The sequence below is a fragment of the Dendrobium catenatum genome, unplaced genomic scaffold, assembly GCF_001605985.2.
Source record: "Dendrobium catenatum unplaced genomic scaffold, ASM160598v2 fragScaff_scaffold_133, whole genome shotgun sequence".
Classification (NCBI taxonomy): domain Eukaryota; kingdom Viridiplantae; phylum Streptophyta; class Magnoliopsida; order Asparagales; family Orchidaceae; genus Dendrobium; species Dendrobium catenatum.
Window position 1 is genome coordinate 8,444,158 of NW_021318595.1, and position 24,152 is coordinate 8,468,309.

General features: G+C 33.2%; 2 protein-coding genes across 2 annotated transcripts in view; one reads left to right on the forward strand and one right to left on the reverse strand.

Moving 5' to 3' along the window:
* LOC110112549 (glutamine-dependent NAD(+) synthetase) overlaps positions 1-1,519 on the reverse strand; it is a 31,731-nt gene extending 30,212 nt beyond the window's left edge. Inside the window, exon 1 of the mRNA XM_020844804.2 lies at positions 1,287-1,519. Coding sequence (XP_020700463.2) covers positions 1,287-1,504 — 218 coding nt within the window. The 5' untranslated portion in view covers positions 1,505-1,519. The remainder of the gene's footprint in view (positions 1-1,286) is intronic.
* Positions 1,520-12,466: 10,947 nt separating this feature from the next.
* On the forward strand, positions 12,467-13,291 carry LOC110112551. The gene has a single exon (XM_020844808.2). The coding sequence runs from the start codon at positions 12,467-12,469 to the stop codon at positions 13,025-13,027; it is 561 nt and encodes a 186-aa protein (XP_020700467.1). The 3' UTR covers positions 13,028-13,291.
* The last annotated feature ends 10,861 nt before the right edge of the window (positions 13,292-24,152 follow it).

Below are 24,152 nucleotides of genomic sequence, written 5' to 3' on the forward strand. Positions count from 1 at the left end.
ATTTTTTCGCTATTTTTACTTTTTTGCTTGTTTCTTCGTTGTGGTGTTTAGTCCTACTCATCCCCAAAATATTATATTTTAAAACTTTGTACAAGTTCATTCAATATAAGCGAGCATTCTATGAACAAGTATCGAGTTGTTCATCAAGTGCACTTTTCAATTTTAACCCTAGTGTTTGCTGATGCGAAGGTTGGCGGTCAAGTTTTAGATTCATGCATTTTCCAAGATTCTTTTCACAAAATTCATATTTTTTGTGTGTTCAGGTTCTGGATGTTATTATGTGCGGGATGGGCAGTGTTTTGGACATAAATGCGCCAATTCAGTGGCTTTAGTTTCATATTTTCAAGCTTTCAAGATATTTTTAGGTTTTAATTGCGGTTAATTGGGAAAATTGGTTTAAGAATTTAAATTTTAATTTTCAGTTGATCAGAATTTAAATTGATATTAATATAGTAACAATCTTATGTACTAGTAGGTAATGAAGAGTCTATAATTAAATAGTTATTTAAGACATTTAAATCAAAACTTATGGCTTTAATAAAAGTTCTCTTTTAATTTTTTAATCATGTGAGTGCAACTTGGTGAGTGATTTCTTTGAACGTACTTCAATTGCAACAACATAATTTTGAGAGAAATCATCTCCTTATAGAGGCGTGAATCTTGATTTTTCTCCACTATGGTCAATTCATTTGTTATATATTTATTCTGCATTATTTGTTATTGACTAGTTTAAAGCCATTGATTTTGGACAAAAATTGACACATCATAAATCAAATTTTGTGCAAATTAATTAGCTTTCCTGTTGATTTTATTTGCTTCCTAATTCTTGCTAAAATTATCATATTTGCAATTATCTCATTACTAATTGTGTGTAAAAAATATTGTTGCTTTCTTTTAATAACAGAGAGTAAGTGTTTGCTTGACTGGTAAGTGGTAACTAGTAATCTATGAATCCTCGTTTTTTTTCATGAAAGCATGTTAAACATCATATTAATTATATAAAGAAAACCAAACCCTGAGTCATCTTCCATCGGGCAATGGATTATAAAATAAAAAATAAAAGTAAACCATTCATATGATAAGAAAACAATAGAATTTCTGGCACTTCAATACCCAAACAAAACATTGATCATAATCACTTTTCTCTAACTAGATAGCTATGACATTTCAGAAGCGGAACATTCTTATTATAAATTCCCAAAAAAAAAAAACATTCTTATTATAAGAGGAAAAAAGGTTAAGCTAAATAAGTTAAGAAATATTCATATAAATTAGAATAAACTCACGCATGGGTTACAGTATCTTGCTCCAAAAAATGATCTTCACAGCCATATCCAGTAATCTCAAGCTCTGGTCCAATTCTAATTACAGCCCCCGCTTGTTTAGCATTTAAAATTGACGCCTTAATGTTCCGGAGGTTGTTATCAAAATCCATAGCCCATTGATTTAGATTGCAAGTGGAAAGAGTTAACAGCCTCATCTTTAACTTTAACTGCACAAACATAAAAATATAAGATAAATGAATTATGGACTTCGTAACAATAACAAATAATATTTATATAATCAACAGATGCAATTAGTTTGTTATATAATCCAATGTTTACATCAAAAAAACTGTGAATACCTAGGCATCGTTTTTTAAAAGCAAATATAAAGGAGATGCAGTAATGATACCTAGGTTGTACAAAAAGGAGGGGCAAAAGAAGAATAAAAAATGGAAAACGAAGGAAAGGAAAACACTTATCACTGCTGATTACAAAAAACGCCTGTGTCTACAATATTGGGGCGAGCACTAGAATTCAGGAAAACGAGCCTAACTTGAGAAAAAACTTAGAAAAATCAAGAAAATAATCAAATATCTACAGCTAGAAAACAGATTAAAAAAAACATAGAAAGAAGATTAAAAAAAAGAGCGTAAAATAAATTGTTCAAAAAAACTTCCTTTCGTTACACTTTCGATTAAGAAATTAAGCCATGACACCCTCCCTAATTCCTAAATCTATCCAACTCGATTGAGATCAATTTGATTTATATAAACTGGTAAACCTTTTATACCCTTAGCCTCATCCTCGACTTAGTCTCTTAATCTTGGAATCTCTCACTGCTTAAGATTAACTAAGTCCTAGAGAGCAAAAGAGGGAAGAGATAGAAAGTAAAAAGAAGTTCAACTTTAATTAGCAATAATCTATACAACAACAACAACAACAAGGTATTGTCCCACTACGTGGAGTCTACTACATGAATCATTTTTCTTCATTGTGTCCTGTTAAAAGTCAATAAGCAATAATCTATAAATCAACTAATTCCAGTAAAGTTAAAATTTCTATGAAGCTCATTTTAAGAATCAATGCAATCCAAATAACAAGAGATTTTTACATGGTAACATTAGGCAAAACTAAAGCGCACAAGAAGAACAAAACTGGTTCTTGGCATCTAAATCATATAGCGCTTCAAGTGCATACTTCAGTTATTCAAACTGTTTTACAATAGAGTTACTGTATGTTTTAACCATCTATGATTAACTTGAGTTTTTTTTTTTTCTTTACCACTGCATTATCCAGAGTTCTTAAAAGCATAAACAGAAAAATAAAAGGTTGTCCCAAATGAAGGCTTACTATGTATATGAGTAAAGTTTATTGCTACCATTCATATATTTGGGAGTGCTCGTAAAATTGCCGTTTATTTTTGTTCGACTATACAAATAGACGAGTTATAATATCGTATATAAACAAACAAGCAAAGAACATTAAGTCTTTATCCTACTATTTGGGGCTGACTATACTATACATTTTTCTTCATTATATTCTATTAGGAGTCAAATTCTCAATTAAATTTAATAAAAAAATATTATTTCTAATATTTCTTATCATGTCTTTTTAGATCTATCTCTACATTTCTTAACATAGATAGGTTAGATCTAATCAGTGGCGAAGCTAGGAATTTTTAAGGGGGACCCAACTTTAACTTTGCTTCAGCTGATTTTTATATTCAAATTCAATTTATCACTTAATTGTTTATATGTATTGTGAAAAATCAATATGCTATATAAAGATATGTTTGCAATTTTCATTCTTTTTTTTTTTTTTTTGGAAATCGCTCGCGAGAAGAGCCTGACGTAGGTTTTTCTACATTTCGAAGGGCAGCACCCTCCTCTCTCTCTCTCTCTCTCTCTCTCTCATGATCTAATGCACCTGCACTCCTAACCAAATCTTCAAAAGGTCTACGTTTTATGTAACCAAATCATCTAAAAAGACAATCTCTAATCTTATTCATCACTGGAGCTAATCCAACCTTTTCTCGTGCATGCTTGCTTCGCACTATGTCTAAGATCGTATCTATGCTAATAAATTTTATTTTCATTTTCATAATGATTCCTTCATTAAGATTCATATAAAATTTCACTTGCATCTCTACAATCTCTCATTTCTTTCTAAAATTCTTCTTCTTTTTTTGTTTAATCTAATAAAAAAGTAATTATTATTCTTACCAAACCTGCAGATATTAACCATGATTAAAATTGTAAACAGCTCAGGTTTCATTTGGGACCGTTTTCTTACTGCTTATTAAAGCAGCTTTACAGTATAAAAGTTTTAACTTTTGTGCTAAAAAACTGTTTTAAGAAGCACTAAAAATGCCATTGTTGAGACTTGATGTAAAAACTCTTCTATTACCTGAAGCAAAAAAGAATGAGGATCAAAAGAGGAAGGAAGCCATTGTTGATCTGTGAGCCGTTAGTCGAACAGAAAATAAACTATTAATAGTTGTGAAAGAAATGATCTGGCAATTCATTGATGAAGAGAACCAAAAGAATACTGCCTAATATAGAATTTTGACTGCTAAAAATAGGTATTGTTCATCAAACAGACAATTGGCTAAGAAATTATTTACTTAAAATATTTGTTGATGAGATTTAGACCGGTAGTTTTTGGTTGCCTTGTCTATAAATAGGATGGTGGCTTATAATATAGCATGTTATTTGGGTGGAGTATATCTAGCAAGCTAGCATGTTCTTATTGCAAAGCAAACAAAAGCTTTTATCATAAGAAAAATAGAATAAAAAATGTTTGATTTATGTTTCATTTGGGACAGTTTTTTTGCTACTTTCTAAAACAGCTTTTAAGTAAAAAAATTTCGTGAATTGAAAATTTTTGTACTAGAAAGCTGTTTTAGAAAGCAGCAAAAAAGCTGTCTCAAACGAAGGCTTAATTGTCATAGATGATTTTTACCTCTAAATCATGTGCTCATATGAGAACAATTCAATGATTATAAGAGTATTCAATTCTAGTACTTGAATATAGAAAGAATGATACATAATTAAAAAAATAAAATGAGTCATCCGATTGAGCATTATAGAATTTGTTCTAAATTTATCAATATGTTACACTAGAAAGCTATAAATAGGCCAATATTCTTCACATAAAGGGGACTGATAAAGAACTTTGAGATAGCTTAGAGACCCGAATAATTCCAAAACCATGATTGACACTTATGTCAATAGTCACCACTAACAATCTCTGTCACTTGAACACTGTTGCTCAGTCATCGCCATCTGATCATCATTGACCAATCACTATAACTTGCCCATACTCGTCCAATCACATTGGTCTAATCGCTACGAGTCATCCATTATTGACATAACAAATGTAGCTCATTTGTCATAATTCAACAAATGTTGTTCAATTGCCATAGCACGTCCCATTGCCCGACTTCCATCACTAGATCACCATTGATTGACTGCTTCTGCATGGCTATCATCACCAATATTCATTACATCTCTAGCATTTTTCATCACATTAATACAAAGTCAAGCTTATGTTCAATACTTTCTAATCATATTTTTTTCAGACTGAAAGATATATGTGTGTGTGTGTATTTTCAAAATAGTCCCCAGACTATTCATGTATGGTCAATTTAGCCCAAGAGTATCACATTACCCCAATTCAATCAATTGACTATATAAAATTGATCCAAAATAATCGTACGAGTATAAAATTGACCCCAATTTAGTCCATCAACTTTTCAAAATTTATCATGATTTACTCCCAAAGATATCATTTTGAATCAATTTTATATAAACGAGGGATCAAATTGAAACAACATTATATTCTAAGACTAAAATAACCATATATAAATAATCTATAGACTATTTTGAAATTTAATCTAAATAATATGACTAAGAAAACTCTATTTATGAAAAAAATATATTTATTAATATGTTTATTCAAAAAACCTTGCCATCAATAAATAATCAATCATATCAACAGCTATAAACACATATGCATTGAAAGACAATTTCATCATAGGGAATGCAGGCTCCAAAGCCTCTCAGCTTTCTGAAGCAGCGTCCTCTACAGATGGGAAGGTTGCAGCTGTCTGGCGTAAGAATCACTGAGCATGTCTTCTGTGCCTCTACCGTTGGAACCATTATTTCTGCTGCGAATTTAGGAAAAAATAAATTACATTAATAAAAAAACTCAATCAAGCATTAGAAAATCAGTTTGATAAATTGATTATTTATGCCTAAGCTTTCTTGCTGCTTTTTAAAACAATTTTTTAGCACAAAAATTTAAAATTTTATGGTATAAAGCTGTTTTAAAAAGCAGTAAGAAAGTCATCCCAAACGAGGTTGTAGTCAAAAGATTACGATAAAAGAATTAAATAGAAAAGATCAATGCTTCCCAAAAAATAAAATATTTGTTCCTATTTTCGGGAGGAAAAAAAAGATAGAAAAAGAAATTTTGATGATCTTTTGCAAATGAAAAATATAAAGATTAAGGGTCATTTGGGATGACTGTAGTATTTTATAAAAGTGATTATAAAGTTGTTACAAAGAAAGTAAATTTTTTAAAGCTGTTGTAGAAAATAGTTTTCTAGTACAAAATTTTCTTGAATGAAATAAAAAAACATTAGATAAATAGAAAACTATGATTGCACTCTGAAATATAAAATAATAAGAAAGTTATTCCAAACGAAACCTAAATCATTGGGTAAATGATGAGATTTCATGCAAAAACTCTTTTATTACCTGAAAGAAAAACAAAGAGGATCAAAAGAAGGAAGGAAACTGTAGAAGCTGACTTGGCCATTGTTGATCTGAGCAGTTAGCAAAAAGAAAACAAAGCAGTAATTGTTGTGAAGGAAATGGTTTAGCAATTTATTGATGAAGTGCCAATACAATACATCTCTCTATATATATATATATACAATTAGGGCAACAATGGCTGATGTACAGTGGTACCTGAAATAGAATATTGGCTACTAAAATAGGTATTGTACATCAAGATCAAATAGGCAATTGGTTAAAATATGTTTTCTTTAAATATTTGTTGATGAGAATTAAACAGGTAGATTTTGGTTGCCTTGTCTCAAGCAATAAGCTGGTGGCTTAAACAATAGGCTAACATCTCTCCTGTTTTTAGTGGCAACTTCTGTCATGCAAAGCAGGGGTGTCAATATTTGATACGATATAAAAATTCGACCCGGACTCGACCCGAAAATTATGGGTTGGACCCGACCTGATTTCAAAATGGGTCGGGTTTGGGTTCCCAGATTCAACCCGTTTGAAAAACGGGTCGGGTTTGGGTTGACCCGGCCTGCGAACCCATTTAACTTGTACTGCTCGCGCTGCCCCGCTTGCTCGCGCTGCTGCCCCGCTCAGCACCCGCGCTCGTCCGCGCTTTTCGGGTCCCGTGTCGGGTCAGGTCAACCTAGCAACCTGCCGGGTCGGGTCCGGGTTTGGATTTCCGACCTGTTTATCTACCTGAGTCAGGTTAGGGTCGACCAGTTTGAACCCGAGTCAGTTCCGGGTTCGACCCGAACCCGACCTGTGACCCGAAATTGACACCCCTAAATTGCAAAGCTTGAACATATAATATGTGTAGAGTTTTTTTTTTATTATTATTATCGATAAAATTGTATAATCAAATATCTTCTTTAAATATTTTTGCTTGCAAGAATATTTTTGATGGAAAATTTTGCTTGCAAGAATATTTTTGATGGAAAATTATTCTGTGCAGACGCCAGACGCAACTCTACGTCTGGATGCCATGGTATCGAGCGTCCGTACCAGTACCGAGTACCGAGCCGCGGCACAATAAAAGAGTGACGTGAAGCATTTTTATTGGTCTCTGGACATCGTTCGGTGTCCGCACAGAATAATTTTTCTAGGCATTCATTAACGATAATGACGAGTAAAATACGATACATTATAAATTTAAAGCTCAAAATAGAAAAGATATACATACCGAAAACATCAAAATTTTAGTTATTTGTCTCTTTTCATCAATGATACATTTCTTAACCACCATCACCTTCCATCAACTAACACTCATTTCCATAGTCACCTATCTATTGTTTACCAACTAAGCCAATATGATGCATATTTTTAGAGATATTTAGATTAATTAATATAAACTCACGCACCTATTCTCCAGAAATTAATCAAATATGGCTAGATAATTTGTTTAAGTATAAAATTACAGGTGTCAATAAATGATCTAATCGGATAATATTACTCGAATCCATCCTAAAAAATCTGGATTCATGCTAACTCGTTTAATAACTAGGTCAAGTTCAGGTTTGAGTTTGAAATTCTGACTTGTTTAATTTGCATGTCAGGTTTAGGGTGACCCGTGAACTTGATAATAATGTGATTAATTATTATTTTTCCTGAAATTTATTTTTTGTTGGCACCACTTCTTATTTTTAATTAATTATCCTAAACTATATGATTGACAAGTTAGATTTAAAAAAAAATAAATTAAAACAAGTTATTTGGTTGAGTTAGAGTCATTCATGTTGCTCGTTGCTAGTGGGTTAGATATGTATTCACCTTTTGACTCATTTATTGAACCGGCGTGATTTAGGTCATGTCAATTTTAGATCAGGTTTGAACCGTACCCAACCTACCGCCAGCCTCCATCCACTGTTGATAGCCTCTAATCATCACCGTCGCCGGCCTCCATCCCCACCCGCCATCACCATCTTATACAATTTTCAATAAAAATATAATACTATTTATTTATGATTTTTTATATACTTTTATTTCATATTAAATATAGATAAAATAAATAAAAAACATAATTTTTTTTTTAACAATGATCTCAAATGGTCACCTAGTTATTAGACAACTTATTCCTTAATTTTTTAAATATGTTTTCAAGTACAATAAATGATATTTACATGGTCTTTTTCAAAATTTCCCCAAAAAAAAAAATGGTAGATTGGTGGGAAAATTATTATGTGCGGAATCCGAACATGTTAGGAGGCGAATTGGGGCGTGTCACATCACTGGAGCCCAGTGCATTTGATGACGTGGCGCGCCCCAATTCGCCTTAAAAAATGTTCGGATTGCACACAGAATAATCTCTCAAATTGATGAGGTTGAAGAAGGTGCGGCCTTAAAAAAATCTCCAATTCTTAGGAGATAAGCAACGCATATAAACCTTTGGGGGTCCCATTTGCTTTGATGTGTAAACTTTTGACTGCAATTGGCCTAACGTTCTAGACCTCTTAATTGCTTTAGCCACATTCAAATGGACCACAAAAACTTTATGCATGGAAGAATCTTTTAATGACTTTATTTAAATAATATATAAAACTAATCAAATATTTTTTAGTTGTTTATATTTACAAAAATCTTCATATCACCATTTTGATTTGTGCATGATAAAAAATTATATTATATATGCATATTATTTAGATTAATGCTTCATTAGGGACGGCTTTCTCACTGCTTCTTAAAATAACATTTTAATAAAAAATTTTAAATTCTTATACTAAAAAGTTGCTTTAAGAAGCGGTAATAAAGCCGTCCCAAACAAAGCCTAAATTCTCCATTTTTTTAAGGTTTAGAAGTAGAGAAGCACATCATATAATCACTATGGCTTCATTTTGGGACAACTTTCTTACTGTTTTTTAAAGCAGCTTTCTGGTATAAAAAAATTTAGCTAAAAAGATTTTTGTACTAAAAGCTACTTTAGAAAGAAATAAAAAAGCTGTCCCAAACAAAACCTATGTCTTCAGTATACGATTAATAATTTTGTGTCAATTTTTATGGGAATAGCATTATCATTATCATTATCTTTGAACTAATTCTCCTTTTGCATTTTTTAGGCATTAAATCTAATATAGATTAAGCTCATTTAATGGATCATTAGATGTACTAATAACATAAGCTGATAAAATTAAATTTTAAAGATTGGTAAAAGAAAAAGTAGGTGTATATTTTAGATAAAAATTGTAAAAAAAAAAAAATAGTGGACATAAATGAAGAATATCAAGTAAACATAAATTTTAAAATTTAAAGGTTTAGATACAAATCTCAAAAGGTAAGATTTAAAGAGTAGTTAAGCTCAATTATTGGTCATTTAATTAGTTGATTAATTTTCACATGAGGAAAATGCATTTGTTGCTTTTTCTTTTTTGTTTTTTTATTAATTACTCTTGCTTATTTTTGTTGCATGTGTTAATTTTTTAACTCCATTAGCTTTTACTAATGCTTAAGATTATGCAAACTTAATTATCTCCTAATGATCTTATTGGCAATCATGCTTATTTAGTTGGCTACAAATTTTAATTGATTTACTTGCATGTAATTAATATAGAAAAATAATATTTTGATGAATACGAAAATTTAATCCATTTCTATTTTATTTTTTTTAATTTTGATCGGAAAATCATGATCAAACTTATGATAAGATATATCTCAAATTCATTGAATTTGCTTTGGAATATATTGTTGGAGATGAGTAAAACATCAGAATGATGAAACAAGCAAGAAAGTAAAAGTAGCGAAAAATAAAGGACACCAAGGCTTAACGTAGAAAAGTTCATAATAGGGAAAAAAATAAACCACCGAGTCACACCACATCAATAAATCCACTATAAAAATTGGGAGAAATAAGTACAAATCTCTCCTCTCTCTTGCTCTCTCCTTGCTTCTTTTCTCACATGCACTGTTCTCAATGTCTAACATAATAAGAAATATAAGAGAAAGCCATTTATAACTACTAAGGGACACAACCCTTGAGAAAAGCGAGAAAACAAAAAAACTGTCTTGTCTGTCTCGTAGTGTTGCGGCGTCAATTTGGGGCGCTGCGGCGCTCAAGCCTTTGTCTGATGACGCCGCGGCGCTCAAACTTGCAGTATTGCGGCGCTGAATCCAGAGCGCTGTGACGCTCTGCTCACTGTTGATCAGTGTCAGGGTACTCTGGTACATATCACCGGGTGCTTGGGTATATATGTCGGGGCGTTGTAAAAAAAATAATTTCAATTTGGGGGTAACCCACCCAGCAAGCACGACAAATTTGAGGTCAGAGGCAACAAAACAACCTGATTGATCAACACAATCAGATTCCACACATAACATATATAACAATAATAACAACAATAAGTTTTTATCTCACTATGTGGGGTCGACTACATGAATCCTTTTTCTTCATTGTGCTCTATTTAGAGTCAAATTCTTATTTAAATCTAATAAGAAAAATATCATTTTTTATCATTTATAACCATGTCCTTCAATTTTTAGTCTACCTTTACCTTTTCTAAAATAGTCGGTCTCTAATACATCTACTCTTCTAATCAGGCCATCAAAAAACCGACGTATTAGGTGACCGAACCATCTATGATGACTCTCTCTAAACTTATTTACCACTGAAGCTAGCTACTCCAACTTTTTCCTGTAGCATTCTGTCTTTAAGAGTAAAAATCATTTTATGGGGAAAAGGTTGGAGGAAGACAACACCATTAAGAAAGACAAGGGAAAACGTGGCTATAAACCAAATTGAAAATATCTAAGCTTCCTTTAACTAAAAAAACAACAAATCAGTGAAAGCAAAGCCCTACATCTGAACCACCTAACGGTCAATTCATTCAATTATTTAAACATGGGGCCCCCAATAAATTTATAATCAACAAATGAAATCATACAAAGCGAAGTGTCCCAAATGCTTTATTTTAGTTTATTGAGTTTTTTACAGTGCTTTTCCCTCATTGCTGCTTTTGAAAACTTTTTTTTTAGTTTTTTTTATAATTGCTTTTGCTTTAACAACTTTTCTTCAAGGCCACACTTAGTAGACTCTAAGAGAGTACAATTCACGATATTTTTGTGAGTTAATTTGTTTATAACTTTAGCCTTTATTGTTTTAGTTATGTTGATGTTGAGTTTTAACTGTGAAGCATGAAACACAATTATCATATATATAAAATTAAATATATTAGAGTGAGATAGCTATAGAAAATTATTATCTAATTTTTTAATAGAAAAATAATATGACAACAGTTTTTAAGTTTTTTTTTTTTTACAAATAGTCCCTACAACAAGAACAACAACAACGTCAAGCCTTTATCCCACTATATGCATGAGATGGGCTACATGAATCTTTTTTCTTCATTGTGTTATGTTAAGAGTCAGATACCCATTTAAATCTATTAAATAGATGTCATTTCTAATATTTTCTAACCAAAATTTTTTAAGTCCATCTCTATCTTACTTAATATAAGTCAAATCTTATACATTTACTTTCCTAACTAGGTCATCGGAAGGCCTTCGTTTTATGTGACCAAACCATCTAAGGCGACTCTCTCTAATCTGTCTTTCATTGAAGCTACTCCAACCTTTTCACGTATTTGCTCATTTCATATCATGTCTATAAGAGTAAAGCCACTCATCCACCTGAGCATGCTTATCTCTGCAACACTTAACTTAATATTATGCTTCTATTTTAACAGCTAACATTCTGCACCATAAAGCATTGCAATTCTTACAACCATCTTATAGAATTTTCTCTTAAGTTTGAGAGGTACTTTTCTATCACACAACAACCAAACTTGAATTCTACTGATAATATTCTGATCCATTTCACTATTACCATGAACAATAGACCCAAGATATCTAAAACGTGTACTCTTATTAATAACTTGATCACCCAAATAATCTCTAACGAACATTTAAAAAAAAAAGGTGGAATTACATAAATAACATCGAAATTTTGCTTATTAACAAAACTAATATTCATGCCATTTTTTGAAACTATCAAACTCATATATTTGCACATAACACGATAAAATCATTGGTAATTCAACTAAGTAAAATAATATGTGGGGTTTTTGCTGTGAATTTCTTTATTTGGATAAGAGTTTGAAAAAAAAAAGTTAGTTTTGTAAAAAATTAAATTTTAAATGTTGAAATTGCCCCTTTAAAAAAATATAACCAATAAATATCAGAAATATCTGACAAGATCAAAATCTGCTCACAGTACTCCACACCTTCTATAAATACTCTGTACATCCTACTGAAAATCCTCCATGTCTCTTAGTCAATTCTCTTCCTTCCTAACATTCCAAAATCACAATAACTCTCTTTTTATATCCTCGATCAGTCTTCCATTCCATCTCTTGAATAACGATTAATCCCACACAACTCTGATTATCTCAACTCCCAATTCATCTTCTTCCTTCCAAAATGAAGAACAAACCTTCAGCCTTCTTGAAACAGATCTTCTCCTTCCTATCCACCATTGTTAAAGCCAAAACCATGGCAATGAAGAACAAAACCAGTGCCATCAAAACCAGGCTTCTCATCTTCAATCTTCTTCGCAACAAAAATGTTCTTTTGAGCAAAATCAACCACAAGATTCATGCCATTATGGGAGAGAATTACAGTAAGGCGATTGTATTATACAACAATGCAGCAGAGAAGATGTCTGCAAACATTAGTAAAATGGAGGATGTTGATCTCAATGGCGATGAAGATGAAGAAGATGACTATCCAGATCTTAGGAACACATTCTTAGAGTTGGAAGATGAAGATGAAGAAGATGAAGAAGATGATGAGATTGTTAATGGAACAGGATCTGTAATAGATCTGGTGAGGAACTCTAGGGGATATGGCAATGTCTTTTGTCTTGAAGATGAGATAGATCATGTTGCCGATGTGTTTATAAAGAGGTTTCATAGGGAGATGAGGATACAGAAGCAAGAGTCTTTCAAGAGGTATAGGGAGATGTTAGCAAGAGGTGTCTAGGAAGGAAGACATTCTCAATTGAATTCATCATCATCATCATCATCAGCATCTATGAAATTTATGAGAAATCAATTGAAAATTTTCATGATATGATAGAATAAGAATGGCCATGATCATGCATTATTTGTTTTAGAGAAAAAGCATGATGAATGGATAGTGTATGCTATAAATAATATATATATGATATATGTATGCTACGTGAACATGCTTTGTTGTTTTTCAATATGGATTATGTAATTTCATTTATGTATGCTACGTCTTTTTTATGAAATAGATTTTGCAGCTGTTGTATGAATATTGAGCATTTATTGATCTCTTGGAGAGGTGCTTATTTGATCTGAATGACTGGCTGAATTTCAAAATACTATTAAAAAAATTAAATAGAGTTCATAAATTCATTAATATACTGATAATTAATTGTAGTTCATATATTCATTTATAAATTGTAGTCCAATTACCACTTTAACTGGAGAATAATCCGTCTAGACTCCAATTGAAAAGAATCACGTCACCTGTACGTACTGTTAACACACAAGATAAGTCAGCAAACTTATATAAGCAAACCAACTTATATAATCCTGCTCCACCTTCTCTGCAGCGAATCATCACATGAAGTGGATGCCTGCTTACGCCGTCTGGCATCATCCTGCAACCTCTGAATCCTCTAACCGATTTGATTCCTTTTCTCTTGTTAAAAGAGCTCAATGTATTGTAGATGGGTATCAAGAATGAATACACAAAAATACCTCTAAACTTCATCTTCTTCATATGTTCTGTTTTATCTAACCTTGATTTGCAGGTGATTTAGTGTGTGTATTATACACACACTGTGTACAAGGTTGTACATAGTGTGTGTATATGTGACTTGACCTATATTGATTAGAGTCTGGATGATCCAGACTTTACACGTAATAATTTCTCCTTTAATTGACACTTTCTTAAATAAACTTGAGATCCCAAAACGTGAATTTTTGCTACAATCTTCACAACAAGTACTAAGTTACTGTAACATATGGCAAATAGGACCAAGAAAAGGGGACAAAATCCCTTAAAAAATACTTAAATACTAAGGATATAAAATTTGGTCATATGATTTAGGGAAAAAAAAAAAAAAAACTAAGCCTAAGTGGGAATGAAATATTTCAATAAAACATCAAAGCTGATCATCTTCCAAGTTTGCTAATTTCTGCAGCATTATCTGCTTCCTTCAGACAAATGATTTAAGTAACTCAACAATCCTTTTTCCCTATGTTTTAGAGGAAGACGGCTTCATTTGGTATAGTTTATTTATTTTGTTCTAAAGAAATTTTTTAGAACAAAAATTTCTAGTCTTAGAAAATTTTTAGTCCAAAAAATTTTTGTACTAAAAAATTGATTTAGAATGCAGTAAGAAAATTATCCCAAACAAAATCAAAATTAGGAACAACAGCACAAAACCGGCACTGATATTCATAATAATGTATTATACAATTTTGACTGGATACGCAATTAGATTTGCGTTTTCAAACATCATCAATTTCTTATGTTTGGCCAATAAGTTTCTATTAAGTTTTTAATAGGGGGAGATTTTGTATTGATATCTTGACCAAGTTGTCAAGATGGATCTCAAAGCAAATTCAATTTTTTTGAGTTTAGCGTACAAATTTGGGGCATTTGTAAAACCTGTCCATAGTCGTTAATGGAAGGGCAGTATCATTTAAGTTTAGCATTCAAATTTCTATGGTGTTTATATCTTTATAAATAAAAAAAACTAAAATTAACCAAAATAACTTGTAGGATTCCATCCCAATCTAAATGTGATCGAAACTTCACTTATTAGATCACACATGAGACCCAATAGTTATAGCTTATTATTAAGTTTTTTCCTCATTTACCCGGGACATGTTCACCTTTCTCTTGTTTATTTAAATATTTTAAACTTCATGTAGAAGGGGTCCTATATGAATGCTCAGCTAGGATTTAGGAAAGTTGATGATAAATGAAAGAACCCACCCCTCCCATTCTTTCTTCTCTCCCTATCAAACTCTTAATTGCTTCTCCTTTCTTCATCTTCTCCAACTTATTTCAATTTGTTTCCCATCATATAGTTCCTAGTGAAGCTATCATTTATTAGTTTGTGTTGATCAATCGAATTGTACTGCTGCCTCATACCTCAATTCCATCGGTCGAGTTCATCGGGTGAGGGTGTTGCAGGAGGTCTTCCTCTTGCTTGAGTTTGGGTGTTATGCTCACGAAATTTTTCCGTACAACGATACTGTCATGCCTCGAGATCTAAAATGTAAGAATTTTCATATTCTTTTTTATTATCTTTATTTATCTTTTCAACTCATTATACGCTGAAAGCTTACAAAATTTGGAGATAATATATTTTTAACATATTTAAGAGATAAAATTCATAGAAATCAAATTTTTCAAAGGTAGAGGTAAGAGGATAGTTACTTTTGATAAATAGAATAATTTTTGTAAAAGAAATAACCAATGAAAATGCCCCAACTCTCTCTCTCTCTCTCTATCCCTTCACTTACTCTCCACCCTTGGATTTCTGCCCATCCAAGCAATTGAGAGTGTGAGAGGGATGGGTGATGGTGAGGGATATTTATAATAATATATATTAAAATACTTTTAGTGGCCTAGCGTCGTAGCACTTGTACCGACCACCACAGAGCTATATGTAGAATTCAAAATTACTGTAGAAAAAGAGGCCTTAACATTGCGACAACATATTTTGGCATTGCTAGGCTCTCAAGCCAGTGTCTCAGCATTCACAATCTCAGCACCACAACATTCCAATTCAAATAAAAATTTAAACATTTCTTTTTAAAATATGTTTTCATAATTTGGGTTGTTACACGTACAATGTAATGTACTTATGTGTTGTGGCACTATATAGTTTACTCGGTGACAGACAAAGAGCGGAGCATTATGACGCTCCAAACCCTGATGCTGCCGTGCTTTCAGGGAGAGATGCAGCGCTCTAAACTTTTGTGTTGCGGCACTGTCAGGCAGACTGGAGGCAAAGAGTGGAGTGTCGCGACTCTCCAAACTTGGTGCCATTGCGCTGTGAGGTGAGCTGGATAATTTTCTTTCTCATTTTTCATGAAAGGTTGCATCCTTTTTGATTTAATTGTATCTCTTTATTAGTTCTAGCATGAGAATGGTATAAAAGGGGAGTGAGACATGGAGAGAGTGAGAGAAATAGCTATTTGTACAAATTTATCCAAATTTATCCAAATTTTCATAGTGAATTTCTTGTTGTGCTGTGATTCTGTGGGTTTTTCTTTGTGCTATTTCTTCTTGATGCATTTTTTCCTTTTTTATTTGTGTTTGTTGCTTGATTTTACTTCCCAACACTTTCGGCCATTACTCCTCCTCCTTAATTCCATAGCCACTATTAGAATAGCAATGAATAAACGTAATTATATTCACATATATTATTGCTGTCCTATAAGAACTTGACACGTGTAATCCCTATGTTGTACTACCTATATATACTACACTTGTATGTCTGCTGAATAATGAGATTTATTCTATTCTTGTTTCTATTGTCTCGGTTCTTGTTCATGTCTCTAGCTTCATCTTCTTGAATCTCTTCATGGTATCAAGAGTAGTTCCATCCTAAGGACCCTCCCATGGCGAACTCGACCTCAGCTTCTTCTCACACTGGAAACGTCTCAGGTGTTATTTTCAAAAAATTCCTCATCATTCCTTCTCTGAAATTCGTTGTCTCTAATCTCAAATCCCTCATTCCCCACCCCCTCTCATATGAAAACTACCCAATCTGGAGCAACCAAATCATCAAGCTACTCAAGGCAAATGGCTTCGAAAGATTTCTTGATCCCTCTTCCGCCATTGCACCATATCCGTTATTTCAAGAACCAAAAAATGATGATCCAAACTATGAGCGCACTAAATGGCTTGTCACTGATCAGAATCTTGCGGTGACGATCTGCTCCACCATATCTCCACAGATTTTTCCCAATGTCGTGCATCTTGAGTCAACAAAAGAGATCTAGAAAGCTCTTCAAACACGCTTCCAGTCGACGAATCACTCAAAGGTAATTCAGCTCAAGAACGAACTCCACAACACCTCAATGAACAATCTCTCAATGATTCAATACCTAACGGAGATCAAGAAGCTAGTTTATCAAATCACTTATGCTGGACCCAAGGTGGACATCGAGGATATCATCCACCATATCTTGAATGGACTCCCTCAGACATATCAATTGTTCAAAACTTCTATTCGAACAATGCAAACTCCACTTAGTCTGATTAATCTCTACGCCCTCCTCATTAGCGAAGAAATTCATCTCCAAACTGACACATCAAAATATTTAGCAACTGCAGACACTCAAATTGCACTTTACACGACTAAGGGTTGTGGAAGACGAGGTTGTGGATGCTCAGCCCAGAATGGAAATTATCAAAATCGCTCTAGACATGTCTCCACCCTTGTCTGCCAAATATGTATGAAGAAAGGCCACGCTGCCGATGTCTGTTGGCATCAGTTAAACACCAACTACACACCAACGTCAAATTCCTCCAAGACCAACAATGCTCTTCTTGCAACTGGCAAATTCTCATCCAACGATTGGTATCTTGATTATGGAGCCTCATCTTATATGAACAACGCCGTGGACAATCTTGATCACACAAAGGAATATCACGGCTTTGACACTGTCACCATCGGGGATGGAAGGTCTATTCTTATAGCTCACTCGGCACGGGTCTCCTTCCCACCCCGTCTCATAAGCTATATTTATCTAAACTCTTGCATATTCTGTCTATCTCACATAATCTTCTATCCATCTCTAATTTTGTTAAAGACAATCATATCTCAATTACATTTGATTCCACTAGTATTTTCTTTAAGGATATGCTGACCAACAAATAGCTCCTCAAAGGATCCTATAAGGACGGGCTGTACAAGATCTCTTCCAAGAACCACAGCAGCACGCCCACAGCTCTGTCCGCTGCTCACATTACTGTGCAAGAATGGCACAATCGCCTCGGTCATCCTCACCACGGGGTTCTTCAGCGCATCTCGTGCAACAATCCCACTCTGAATATACCGAATTTTTTTTCTAGTTGTGTGTCTTGTAAGACTTGTAAAAGTCACAAAATACCTTTTCCAATTCCTGAAAATCGAAAACAAAATACTCTAGAACTCATTCATTCTGATGTGTGGGGACCATCTCCGGTTCCCTCACATCAGGGCTTTAGATATTACGTCATCTTTGTGGACAATTTTTCACGTTTTATTTGGCTTTTTCCTCTTATGTTTGAATCCAAAGTTACTAAATTTTTTATTGATTTTGTTACATTCATTGAATGTCAAACTAACAACAAGCAATTTGCACAGATGGGGGACGTGAATATATATAAATCACCAATTAAAACCTTCACGCAAACAATGAGCATTCTTCATCAAACGTCATGCCCATATACGCCGGAGCAAAACACACTCGTCGAACGCAAGCACCTCCACATCATGGACACCACGAGAACCTTGCTTGATACGGCATCCATGCCGCATACGTACTGGCCGACGCGTTCTCTACAGCCATATACCTCATAAACAGACTTCCGTCTACTACCACAAACTGTCTCTACCCTTCAACTGATGTTCAACACATCACCATCCTATTTGTACCTGAGAACCTTCGGCTGCAAATGTTTTCCACTAATTCCCACTCATGGCTGCACCAAGTTTCATCTCAACTCCTCATCCAGCATGTTCATGGGATACTCGGACACGCAGAAAGCCTATAAATGCATGAATCTGAAACAAATCGCATATTCATATCTAGGCACGTCCAATTCAATGAATCTTGTTTCCCCTTTCGGCATCACAAGCATTCCGCTACCTAAGAGTGTCTCTGAGCTACCTCTAGCTCTACTCTTACCTATCTCAATTACAGACTCAACTACACATTCATATAATTCTCCTCCTGTCCTCACTCCCACATCTCGCGCTACTCAACCAATCATCTCAAAACCTCATCATTCCGACAACACCACCACCAACATGCATGAATAACTCGCCCATCCATCAACAACAACTGCAACCGCAACCTGCAAAACATCACATGACCACACAGCTTCAAACGGGCTCTCTCAAGCCCTCTCGCCGCTTCAATTTACTCCACAAAGACTCACTGCAACAACAACCTCCAGATCCCACTAGCTACAATGAAGCTAACAAAAGCTTCGCATGGCGACAAGTAATGGCATCCGAATTCTTCGCACTACAAAAACAAGGTACGTGGTGCCTCGTTCCACCTCCCACTAACGCCTCAATTCTTGACTGCAAGTTGACATACCGAACGAAATTCATTTGGATGGCTCCCTCGCTCGGCAGAAAGCACAACTAGTAACCCAAGGAAACCGACAAGAATATGGTCTGGATTACATTGAAACCTTCAGCCTGGTAGCTAAACTACCAACCATACACATCCTCTTCACGATTGCTCTGTTTCACAGTTGGCCAGTCCAACAACTAGATGTTACTAACAAGGCTTTTAAAACCGGACCGGTCAATGAATTAGAAGAAAAAGGGGTTAATGGTATGATGGTTCAATCGGGGTCGAACTGGATGATGTAATAAATAATAAAATTAATATAATAATATGATGATCTAACCTTAAACTTAAACACAAATTCATCCAATCATACAAATCAAATATCTAAATTAAAAATAAATTGGAGGTTATTTTATAAATAATATAATTCATATTTAAAATAAGATTAGTTCACATATATATGTTTTACATTTAATATAAATAATTTCTAATTTATTTTATATGTTTAGATATACTTTTTTATGCTTGTTTAGTCAAAATATATAAATTTTAAATTAATTTATTAAGTAAAATATTTAATAATAAATTTATTAAATATTTTATTTAATAAAATATTAGCCAAACCGATTTTTGAAAATTAGCACGCTGTTAATCGGTTTAGTTGTCGGTTCAAGGTGGTTCAATCCGATTTGTGTCTAAATCGGTTTTTACAAAATTTCGGACCGGCCGGTGGACCGGTTCACGGTTGAACCGGTCGGTCCGGTTCGATTTTTAAAGCATTGATTACTAATGCGTTTCTACACAGGACAATAGCTGAAATCGTATACATGAGGCAACCAAAGGGCTTCGAGGACTCCATATATACAGATCACATATGTCTTCTCCGTAAAGCCATATATGGTCTGAAATAGGCAACTCGTTAGTGGTACACAACCTTCACGAACTATCTACTCGGCATCGGGTTTCAGTACAGTAAAGCCAATCAATTCCAACTTGCTTTTCATTACGACCAAACACAAATCTATCTACTCGTATACGTCGATGACATATTGCTCACCGGTAATAACAAGACCCCAATTTTCGATCTTCTTCAGAAACTGCACCTTCGGTTCACCATGAAGCATCTTGGTCTTGCAAATCACTTTCTTGGCATCAAGATCCAATCTTCTCCAGATAAGCACTTTCTCTCACAAACCACCTATGCTCAATCCATTCTTCAACAAGCAATTCTCATTAACCATAACTCCTTAGCTAATCCATCGTGCACCAAAATGCCTACTCAGATTTCTGAAGATGTTGCTCTATTTGAGCTGAAACTATACAAACGGATAATAGGAGCTCTCCAATATCTCACACTCACTCGTCCTGACATTGTATATGTAGTCAACATCCTCTCTCAGCATATCCACAATCCAACCGATACCCATGCCTATCTACTAAAAAGGCTTCTCCGCTACATTCAAGGAACGATCGAATTTGATCTACCTATTACCAAATCTACTTTCTAACTTTCCACCTTCTTGAACACTGACTGGGCAGGCGATCCCATCGCCAGAAAATCAACCTTCGGCTATTGCACATTTCTAGGTGACACCCTCGTCTGATGGACATTCAAGAAACAAAGTACTGTTTCAAGATCCTCCACAGAATCAGAGTACCGTGCGTTAGCTGTAGCAACTGCAGACACCATCTGGATCAAACGCCTGTTATCCGACTTCCACTTACCACATGAAACACCTAGCTATAGATCTATTCTGCGATTGCTTTAGCAAACAACCCTGTGTTCCACGCGAGAATTAAGCATATAGAAATAGATTAGCGCTTCATCCGAGATCACATTCACAACAATCACATTCCGTTGCAACCCATTAGCACGACATATCAAATAGCATATATTCTCACAAAGCATTTATCCACTCGCTTCATATTACTATGCTCCAAACTGACAATTATGCAAAAATCATCAGTTTGCGGGGGACTATTAGAACATCAATGAATAAACGTAATTATATTCACATGTATTATTGTTGCCCTATAAGAACTTGACACGTGTAATCCCTATGTTGTACTACCTATATATACTACACTTGTATGTCTCCTGAATAATGAGATTCATTCTATTCTTGTTTCTATTGTCTCGGTTCTTGTTCATGTCTCTGTCTTCATCTTCTTGAATCTCTTCAGCCACCACTACGTTCACTTCACATCAGCAAGCCCATCCAACTAATTGAATGAGTTTCACTCAACCCAAGTGTAGTTGCTTGAATTGAGTGTTTTCTGTCTGTTGACCAAAAGTTTCTAGTCTTTTTGTAAGAAAGGAAATATACATATTGTAAATTATTTATTTATTTATATATTTAACAACTAATTTTTTTATCTTTTCTTATATAATATTTTAGTGTCTCAATCATATTATAACATAAACATGAAAAAATATATTTCCCTTCAAAAAAATAAGATTAATAATTTGTGATTTAAATACTTAATGCTACATAATATAAAATTTTAGTCATTAAATATATAAATACATAAAATTTTATGAAATACAATAAATATTCAAATGATTACATCAGCTTGCGGCAATTACCAATTACTTAGGAGGCGAATTAGGCAAGTCTCTCATTGTCCTAGGTTTTAATCTCACTCAGCAGCGCAGAGAGACTTAACAAAGTATTGTTTCAGTTAGAAGCCCAACATTGTTGTAGCTCAATTTGACAAAATATCAAACAACCAAAGACGTGTCGAATACGAACACATGTTCCCATGCATCCTGATAACTATCCGACATGCATAATATTGTGTCAAAAATATTACATGATAAAATTAGATTTGCCCGAATCTAATTTTATCATGTAATATTTCTAACATGATCCAACACGTTTCAAACACACAGCAAGAACACACGTGTAAGGGACGGCTTGCATGTGAGATATTATTACATACAAAAAATATGAGACAATTGACATTGCTTAATAAATGCTAATGTTGAAGTGTTGTTAACAAATGATAGTTATGGTAGATCATAAACATTTCCTTTATTATCAATAGTATTTGTATTTCTTTTGTTATTACTAAGCTTCTATTTCTCATTAAAGAACATTATAAGCTGCACTTCTTGATTTAACACTCCTTTAGTCCTAACACCATATGGATCATAAGAAATCTCAAGTACCATATTAAAGTGAGACAAGCTAAACAAAATATTTTAAGCATTTTTTTAATCTAAAAAAAAAACTTGGTTAGCAGATATAGACTTCGGCTTCGTTCGGAACGGCTTTCTTGTTGCTTTCCAAAAAAAAAAAAAATTGTACAAAAAAATTTTGAACTAAAAATTTATGTACTAAAAAACTGCTTTAGAAAGTAGCAAGAAAGCTATTCCAAACGAAGCCTTAGTCCAACTAATATCTATTTCTTTAGACAATTAGTAAAACTATGAAAACTATAAATCATGTATATTAATTGGTTTTGTCCAATAATCAATCATTCTGACCTTATTAAAATTAACTAACAATACATTCGAAAGGTAGCACATCCTAAGAGAATAAAGGAGAGAACATTTCTTCAAATTTTAAAAACAACTTTTAAACTTGCAAAACTTCAAATACTTTCTTAAAATGCATCAAATGTTCATCTCATTTCTCTCAATAAATTAAAATATCATCAAAATAATATAATAAGTAATTTGACAAAAAGTTCCAGGATGTGGTTCATTATCATTATGACTTTCTTATTGTTTTTTAAAATAGCTTTTTAGTGCACAAAATTTTAGTTAAAAATTTTTTTGAAATGAAAAGTTGTTTTAAGAAACAAAAAGAAATTTGTTCAAAATGAAGCATAAATTAAAATATTTGTACTAAAAAACTGCTTTAAGAAGCAATAAGAAAGCCATTCCAAACAAAGCCAAGAGCTTTCTTACTGCTTCTTAAAGCGACTTTTAAGTACAAAAAATTTTTTAAACTAAATTTTTTTTACAAAAAAGTTGTTTTAGAAAGCAATAAGAAAGATATCTCAAATAAAGCATAAGTGTGTTGCTTTATTAAAAAACTATTCCTATTTCACTTGTGAAATATTAATTAACATTTAAATTATCTATAGCCTAAATGTAAGATATAATCAACACCATAGCTACAAAATAAAAGTCTTGAAATAGCGAAAACAAAATTTTTGCCAATGGCAATTGTATCGCACACTTGCATGTATAATGACAATGCTAATACTTCAGAGCATATTGCCAATCCAATGACCAGACAATATATCCTTCAAACATTCTCATGTCCACATAAATATGATGAACTGTGTAAGAGAAAAAAAAGAAAAACAAGATATTTGCACTCAAAACTAATATTTTCTCCTTTGGAAGTTTTGGAATAATTCGAGAGCTATTATTTAATCATTATTGAACAAACCAAGCAGAACATTTGAGTCCCATCAAAACTTTGCAAACTATATTTTTGTTTAGGATGGCTTTTTTATTGTTTCTTAATGCAACTTTTCAGTACAAAAATTAAAATTTTGAACTAAAAAACTACTTTAAGAAGCATAAATGGAGCCGCCCCAAACAAAGCCTATATGTGAGATGAACCAAGATGTGACTAAGGTTCATTTGAGACAACTATTTTACTGTTTTTTAAAGCAACGTTTTAATACAAAAATGTTGCGAACTAGAATTTTTTGTACTAAAAAACTGCTTTAGAAAGCATTAATAAAGCCGCCCCAAAAAAAATCTAAGAATATTAAAAGCTGGGAAACTAGAAAGCTACTATCAAAGATATTTTACTACAAAAGAAGTTCATAGCTAAATAGCTAATAAAGCTGAAATTATA